At 46.0% G+C, this 8,539-nt stretch overlaps 1 protein-coding gene across 1 annotated transcript; it reads left to right on the top strand.

Moving 5' to 3' along the window:
* The first annotated feature begins 354 nt into the window (after positions 1-354).
* Positions 355-7,063, top strand: THAP1 (THAP domain containing 1). Its single transcript, XM_027708479.1, has 3 exons — positions 355-587; positions 933-1,128; positions 5,054-7,063. Exons 1-3 carry the CDS (start codon positions 517-519, stop codon positions 5,516-5,518), a joined length of 732 nt encoding a protein of 243 aa, XP_027564280.1. The 5' UTR covers positions 355-516; the 3' UTR covers positions 5,519-7,063.
* Positions 7,064-8,539: the final 1,476 nt, after the last annotated feature.

Genomic DNA, 8,539 nt, shown 5'->3' with positions numbered 1-8,539 from the left:
ACGGGTGGGGGGCGGCCCTGCCCAGATGTGGATGTGGGGAAAAGGCGGGTGGCCCTGCCCAAATGTGGGGGCGTGGGGGCGGCCCTGCCCACATGTGGATGCGGGGCGTCGGGCAGCCCTGCCCAGATGTGAGTGCGGGGGGTGCGGCCTTGCCCAGATGTGGATGCGAGGGGGCGGACCACGGCCGCGCGGCAGGGGGCGGAGCCGGGGCACGACGCGCCCCGATTGGACGGCCTGCCAGGCTAAGCCCCGCCCCCGCTCCAAGGGCCGACTCGCACAATGGGCGGAGCGCGTCGCGCGCAGCTACCGCGAGAGTTTGCGTTGAAGCCGGAGCCGCCATCTTGGAGTTGGGAGAGGCCGCGCGTCCCGTTCCCGTCCCTCTCCGGAGGGTCACGGCGCGGGGGGGGCCGCGGGGGGCGGCAGGAGCAATGGGCGCCCGCCGCTGAGGCCGCGGCGCCCCGCCGGCTCGCCCCTGCCCGCTGAGGCCGCGCCGCCGCGGCCGCGGGACTGGGCGGGATGGTGCAGTCGTGTTCCGCCTACCGCTGCCGGAACCGATACGACAAAGAGAAGCCCATCTCCTTCCACAAGTGAGCGCGCGCGGGCGGGGCGGGGCGCACCGGGGGCGGGGCGGGGCCGGCGCGGGGGCGCGCGCGGGGAGGGGGCGGGAGCACTCACGCGTGGGCGGACGGACGGACAGACAGGCCGACAGATAGACGTACAGGCGGGTCCGTCCGTCCGTCCGCGGCTGCTGAGATGGGGAGAGCCTCGCCCGCCCCTCCTGGGGGTCTCCCTGGGGAAAGCCGAGGGACAGGACCCTCTGAGCCGCCTTTTTCAGAGAGGGCTGGGAGCCCCCACTGGGTTTGGCTCTGGCCATGACCCCCCCCCGCCTGACAAAGCTTTCCAGAAAGGCTGAAAGTGCCTGTTACTTGCAGGTTTCCTCTTACAAGACCCGATCTTTGCAAGAAGTGGGAAGCCGCTGTTAAGAGGAAAAACTTCAAGCCGACCAAGTACAGCAGCATTTGCTCAGAACACTTCACCCCCGATTGCTTTAAGAGGGAATGCAATAACAAGCTCCTAAAGGAGAATGCGGTGCCCACAATATTTTGTTACACTGAACCCGGTGAAAAGGTAAACCCGAGGCACCCGTGGCCGCAGGTGCCGGGGCGCGGGTGTGTCGCAGCGCGGCAGGGCGGCAGGCGGGGAGAGGATGCAGGCTGGGAAGGATGCTGAGCCTGTGCGCCTAAGGACACCAGGAGGGCTGTAGTGGCCGAAACTTAACCAACACCTCTTCTCGTTGGCGCTAGCAAGAGCAGAGGTGTGGGCTGTCCCAGGCTGTACAGGCAGGCGATAGCTCTGAGCAGCTCGTGTGTCCGTTCAGCACACGGATGCTGAATTGAGTGGAACGGCAGCAAAGTAAGATGTTACTCTGTAGTTAGGTTGTTCAGCAGTATTTCTGCTATATTTGGAGTTAGAGAGAGCCTGCAGTAGTGTTCACACCTTGGCTTATGGCTGCTGCTAGCATTGAAGAGACGATGATATTAATTAACCAAGTTAACTGTCCCCTCAAAAGGGCTCTGTCCTCTGGATTTGTAGAGTTAAAGTGAGGTAAAAACAGAAGGGCAGAACCTTACCTGCATCTACTATCTATCTGTCCTGAAACCACCTCTGTCTTGCCTTAAGCTTGTGGTCAAAAGCCAGGCTGGTCCTTGACTTCTAATGGTAGAGTCTCCTGTGAGAGGTGTTATTCCCTTCACTGTGCCACAAAAGCAGTTTACCTTGAGATGCAAGTCACTTATGAGTTCTTCCTTCTTGATAGCTGCAAGAAGCTGCAAGACAAGAATGGGAAAGATTGATTCTTAACTCCTATAAGGGATATAAAATATTTGATCTCTCTTCACTCCACCATTGAGGAAGTGGCAAAAAAGAGAATGGTAAATACAATAGGTCTAGGGAGCAACAGAATGTGATGGGATGAAGTCACAGAGGAGAACTCAGAGTTTTCTCTTATATACAATGTTGGATTGATTCAGAAATAAAATGGCAATGTATTTGAAAAATGAAAAGTGGCTAATAAAAGATAAGAGAATATAAACAGAATGCATATAAAGAGACAGGCAATTTACAGGTAAATATGACTGTGTTTTTTGTTTGATTATGCTTCCCTGCTTATCTGTAATAAACACATTTTCTTCATTGTGTGTAAAATAGTTGCAAATTTTTTCACAGTCTGAAAGCTGAGTGGGTGTACAGTATAATCTGCAAAGGTGCAGTTGGTGTAGCAGGATTAGTAGTGAACCATGTTCCCAATTTCACTGTCATGCCTGGATCTACAAAAACACAGTGATGTGCCTTTTAATTATGAAGGATTTAGTTCTATTCCTATTTATCTCATGGGACTTTAAATTAACTGCCACATATCTTCAAGTAACAATGTAGGAACAAAGAACAGTAGTGGTTGTTTTGGAATTGAATCCAGACTGATTTTGAAGTACAGGTTTTTATCTTTGGCACTATGTAGTTTGGTATACTTTCTTTTTCTTTACTTATGTCTTAGTAAAACCATTTATTGCCTGTAAGAGGTAATTAGAATTCCCTGATGTCTCAGGATGCCAGCTGTTCTCTGTGATACATTTTGACAATAGTAACATGTTTATAGAGGTAGCGTATGCTCGGTAGCTGCAAATAAAAGTCTCTGTGTGAATTCAGCAGTCCAGCAATGATCTGATTTTTGCTTTTGTTTCCATCAAGAATGAATTTCTCTTTGCCAGTTACATCTTCACTTTGTATTTTTTTTAGTAGAAAAACATGATAGGGACAGCTGGTAGGGTCAAACTCTTTGGAATATTCATGAGTGAATTAGATAGGCTAACAGCAGCAGTTTCTTATAGCTGAGAAATAAGACTGGTAGTTGGTTGGCTGGTTTTGTGCTTTTGTGTGATCAGTTATATTTGAGTGTGTGTGAAACTTCATTATCAGTCGCCAAACTGCCTTTCAGTTGCTGTCTGCCAGGTGTTGTAGTTTTTATGAGGGATAGGTAAACCCCAGAATATCAAATATTGCCCTGTTTGCATGTTAAGTCAAGGAAGTTAATGACATGACCTTCATATCTGATGAATTTGATATTTAGATGGTGAGGATTGTCAGCTCTTCTTAAAATCAACATTTTCCCTGTCCTTAAGCTTTTCTGTGTAATAATACTATTGGCAACAGGTGGGTAGGTAGAAAATTGTTACAGTGCCTCTTTTGCTGAGAATGTCTTAAGCTTTCTTTTTAACATGCAAGCTCTTTTGTTTCAACAGTGCTTTTTTAATTATAATGAGCTCAGAAGCATTTCTGAAAAATACTGCATTCCTCTGGGGAAGGAAAAATCTGAATTTCTCTCTGACCTAAGCTCAAGTGGTGAGGGATCTGTGTTGTCCGGAACTGTACAAGTGAACCTATCAAGAGAAACATGATAAAAGCTTCAGTTTTATCTGCAAAAAAAGCTGCAGTGGAGTTGAGCCAATTGATATTTTGCTGCTGCCAAAAGGGAGAACTGTGCTTCTCCCTTCTCCATCCCATCTGTAAGCTGTGCAGTCCTCTTTCTCCACATGACTGGGCAGTGTGTGCTCACAGTCCATGAGAGCAGCCATATCCCGGGCTGCATCCAAAGCAGCGTAGCCAGCAGGGTGAGAGAGGTGATTCTGCCCCTCTACTCTGCTCTGGTGAGACCCCACCTGGCACACTGCATTCAGCTCTGGGGCCCTGCAACATAAGAAGGACATGGACCTGGTTAGAGCGAGTCCAGAGGAGGCCACAAAGATGGTCAGAGGGATGGAGCACCTCTCCTACAAAAACAGGCTGAGAAAGTTGGGACTGTTCATCCTGAAGAATAGAAGGTTACATGGAGACCTCATAGCAACCTTCTAGTACCTAAAGGGGGCCTACAGAAAGGCTGAAAAAGGTCTTTCTACAAGGACGTGTAGTGACAGGCCAAGGGAGAATGGCCTTAAACTGAAGGAGGGCAGGTTTAGATTAGATATTAGGTAAAAATTTTCTGTTGTGAAGCTGGTGAGGGACAGGTTGCCCAGAGAAGCTGTGGGTGGCCCATCTGTGGAAGTATTCCAAGGCCAGGTAGCATGTGGCTTTGAGCAACCTGGTCTAGAGGAAGGTGTCCCTGCCCATGGCAGAGGGGACTTGAAACTGGATGATCTTTAGGGTCCCTTCCAAACCAAACCATTCTATAAATCTGTGATTCTCAACTTTTCCACATATTAGGGCAGATGTTGGTTATACCTGGTATTGCATTGCTTTGACTTTTAGAAATGGACAGAATATTTCTGCAGTGATGGTGGCAGAGTGAATAGCTTTCTGTCATCTCAACAGCTGCCGAGGACGAGAGACCTGCTTTGCTGTTGAACGAGCTGTTTATTTTGGCTCATCATGTCTCTCGAAACCAAACCCACAGCCCAAAACCAGTGACAGAGTCCCTTCCAGTTGTTGAGAAGACAGGCCTTGCTGTGTCCACCTCGCTGCTCTGCCAGCTTTTCAGCCCCCTTAGTAGCTGACCCTTATTCTACCTCAGCTTCTGCTGTGTTTTTGATGAAGTTAGCTGATAGGTTCAATTATGTAGTGATAAGATGCAGCAGAAAGGAGGAGGGACAAGGGGGAATGGGATGGTAGCAATGACTTACTAGGTTGTCTGAACTCCATTTCGTGGAACTGCAGCCTGTGTTCTTGCTTCTTAGCTAACTGTGGATACTATTTGACCTAAGTCTTCGAGTAAGAGTAATTGCTACATTATTCAGTTTTTGATTTATTTGAGACATCAAGGGCTTGAGTTTCAAAGAGCCCTTAAAATGAAGCTGCTGAAAAATATCTCCAGTTGAGAAACCAGACAAGGCAGGCGCAGAACTTTCTGTCAGTTTTTGAAAAGGTAGGCTTTGGAATTTATTTTATTAATTTAAATCCTAGTAGTTTATGTTATTCTGGGGCTGTATAGTGAGGGAGTTGTGTTGTAAACAGCGCTAAGCCTGAAAATGTACTTTTTTTTCCCCCCCCTTGTTCCTTCTAGTCTGAAGAATTTGCAGAACAGCCGGAAGATCCGCTACCACCTCCCCCGCTGCCGCCACCGCCGCCGCCTCCACCGCCCCCGCCCCCGCCAGCAGCTCCGGTGCTACCACCACCTCCATCGACTCCTTTCCATTTGCCCCAAATAGATGCCAGGTTTGTAGACCCGAGTATTGGATTACTGATGCCTCCTCTCCAGACCCCCAGCAACCTCGCCGTTTTTTGTGATCATAACTATACCGTAGAGGATACGGTCCACCAGCGAAAAAGAATTCAACAGCTGGAGGAACAGGTTGAAAAACTGCGGAAGAAGCTCAAGACGGCGCAGCAGCGATGCCGACGTCAGGAAAGACAGATTGAAAAACTGAGAGAGATTGTTCAGTTTCAGAAGGAAAAAGACATACTGGCAGGAAAAGGCTATGTGATTCTGCCTAATGACTATTTTGAAGTTGTAGAAGTACCTGCCTAGAAGTCACGAACATCACTTTTCACTTCAGCAGGCCAAGAAATTTAGTTTAAAAACTAAATTCTTTCTAATTCTGTATGTAAGACTCTCCAGAATTCTAAAACAGTAAATAAGCAGTCATACAAATGAGGTAATATTTTTTCTTCACTGTCGTTTCAGTTTGATACACTTTTAATACATTGAAGATGCACACATCTCAGAATTAGAATATGCAGTGAATTTACAAAATATGAATTGCTTTACAGAAGGAAAGGATGCAAGGTTGAATACACCTAGGAATTTTTTTTTTACAATGTCTGTCTTATGCTTAAAGGGAATGGAGATTGAATCTGGCTGAGAGTGAAGTTGAGGTGGTTGTACACCTGGTGCTTTGTCAAGGAATTTAACATAGGCTTTGGTAATCCCCCAGTAAGTAATTTTCACTGATTTTTAGAAAGAGCAGAATTAGGTCAGCTAACAACATCTGCAAGTTTTTTAACAAGTGCTGCAGAAAGATAGATGAGATACACATTTCAGTCTGGGAAAACTTCCAGCCTCAGTTTGCTATGCATTTGAAGCACTGCGAAAAGTCTAATTCCTGGATCCCTTTGGGTGAGGTATGTAAATGAACCTCGTCTTTTGGAATAGCTGTTCAACACGTATGTTTTGAGGGTGGAGAGCTGTAGAAGCAGCTTTTGTGAAGTGAAGGGCTGAACTGAACATGTATGTTACTGAACTGTTGACAGGATCAAGAGGGCAAAGTACTCTTCATGGTGACTGCTTTGCAAAAGTACCCTGGTAATATACAGTCCCCAGTATGTTGTAGTGTCATGTTCCCATAAGCACATTACCCATGTAATGGGTAGAGTGTTGCCCTCATTTTAAATTTTTGCACTTAAGTCACATGTGAACCCTGTGTAGCTTCAGGAGGTGAAGGCTTTTTTCCTTATCCAGGGAGTCAGATATTTGTGACTTGCTCTGCAATATACTGTGATTTTCTTTCTTTTGCTTTTTTTTTCACTCCCCAAAAGGCATCCACCAAAGGGCAGTTAGGGAATTAGACTTTGGAGTTGCTTGGTGCTAGACTGGTTTATAACATCTCAAATGCTGCTGCCTCTCCTTCAGCCTTATTAAGACTCCCAGAAAGAGTTTAGCATGACAAAGTGGTGCAGCAGTTTGCACTTACTTTTTAATAATGTATTTAGTCAATGAATTCATTCAAAATCAGAGAAAAAGGCATCTTGCTAACCCTATTATAATCCTTACAGCTGAAATTTCTGGATAAACTAGATGTGAGGAAGACTGCTTTTCTCAGTCTACGTCAAACTTATGTGCAGTGTGGATTCTAGCTCTGATGTTCAACAAGCCTTGTTCATGATGGTTTTAAGAGCCTCCCTTGATATCCTACTAGCATGACATTTTGAAATGTTTCGAACCAGTCTTGAAACTTCTGACCTCACTCATGCCATGTGTCTATTTTCCCTGCCATTTCATACACTTAAAGTGAACAAAAATGCTGATGCTTCCATTTGTGTACCTTTATTATACCTGATTAAAAATTAAAAAAAACAAATGGCGTGCAAGATTTTTAATTACTCTCTTTTCTCTTTTTCCCAGGATTTTGCGAAAACTGTCATGACATTTTGCCTTTTTTTTTTTCCTAGTAGTTCCTGGTTTAGCTGGGTTTTTCTCACAGAGCTCCAAAATCTTGTTACTGTTACACTTTACGCTTAAAATAAACTTGGAATTGCTGAAATTCAAAAGTGACAAGGAAAAGACGTTTTAACAACTGTTGCCATGCTGTTGGCATGTGTGACCAGATAGCAGATTGCATCTGTTTTCTCTGCAAAATAAGCCTCTCACTCTACAGGAATTTCAAGTGTGACTTCCTGAGGCGTGGTGGGTTGCTGCAGTGCCACACCCCCGTGGCCTCTGCCCTCCAACATGGAGTTGGGTATTCCCACTATCACCCTTCCTATGCCCACCAGTTCTGGTGCTGGTTGCACTTTTTTGCACTCTGCTTGTAGCAGAGGGGCAGAGGAGGGCCAGCAGTACCACATCTGATAGGAGGGAAAGACATGGCCAAGAGCGGGGAATGATGAGAAATAAATCCTCTCCTCTGGGTGCAATAAGTTGTTGCCTTATGTCAGCTGCTTCTGAAAATATGAGGGTAACTTCATATTCTTAATGTTCAGCACTGTTTCCTTCCAGTCTGGTCAAAGATCCCTGTTTTCCCCCGCCCTGTTATGCTCTGGCTGCTGTGCTTGTTCGACCCTTCCTTCAGAGATTTTAGCTTCATGACCTTCCAGGAAAGCAACACAACAAAATTAAGTCTGCAAGGTAAATTTAAGGTGTGCTGATAGGTGGCTGATGTGTGGAGTTCTTGTGTGTTTAAGCTTTTTGTGTTGGTGAAATTGGTTTAATAGCTGACTCAAGTAAATGTTTCTCCCATTGAGAGGGATGATTATTTCTCCCCTGGAGCTTTTCAGAAGTACCAGATTGAAGAGGGGACTGCTGCTCGGTTGCTGGCTTCCTTTCCTATTACCAGAGGATTTTTCTAAGAACAGATGCACTCCATTCTGACAATGGGCTTGGATTTCTCCTGCAGGAGCTTTTTTTTTTCCCCTTTAATAAAAAGTCTTGTTAAGTGCTGATGCACTCATGTTAGGGCTAAGTGTGGACTTTACTAGACCCATGAGAGCTCTCAGTATCACAGAACTCTGAAGTAAGGGAAGAGAGGCTGGCACAAAAACAACCAATTGTCTTTCAACAGTTGACTTTTCACGCACTGCACCCTATTCCTCTCTATACCACAATGTCTCTTGTTTGGTAGCAATATAGAAAGAGGAGAGGAAGGCTGTCTGCTACTGGCCAGGCTAGGAAAAGAATTCTGGCTAATAAGCACGATGTGTTTCCCAAGCATTGTTAAAATTTCCTCTTCTTTTTTCAAGTGGGATCTGTTGCATCCACACAATCATCTGTAAAAGAGGTCTGCATCACTTACTGTTTGCATTGGCCACAACTAGTACCTGCACAATAGCAGAA

The sequence above is a fragment of the Neopelma chrysocephalum genome, unplaced genomic scaffold, assembly GCF_003984885.1.
Source record: "Neopelma chrysocephalum unplaced genomic scaffold, ASM398488v2 Primary Assembly neopelma1_96246, whole genome shotgun sequence".
In the NCBI taxonomy this organism is placed as follows: domain Eukaryota; kingdom Metazoa; phylum Chordata; class Aves; order Passeriformes; family Pipridae; genus Neopelma; species Neopelma chrysocephalum.
This window is presented reverse-complemented; position numbering and strand designations above follow the sequence as displayed.

Bases quoted from the DNA above. Each gene is read 5' to 3' on its own strand.
- THAP1 (XM_027708479.1), top strand. From the start codon at position 517: ATGGTGCAGTCGTGTTCCGCCTACCGCTGCCGGAACCGATACGACAAA. The intron at 588-932 runs GTGAGCGCGCGC...TGTTACTTGCAG, and splicing joins AAGCCCATCTCCTTCCACAA to GTTTCCTCTTACAAGACCCG. The intron at 1,129-5,053 runs GTAAACCCGAGG...TGTTCCTTCTAG, and splicing joins ACACTGAACCCGGTGAAAAG to TCTGAAGAATTTGCAGAACA.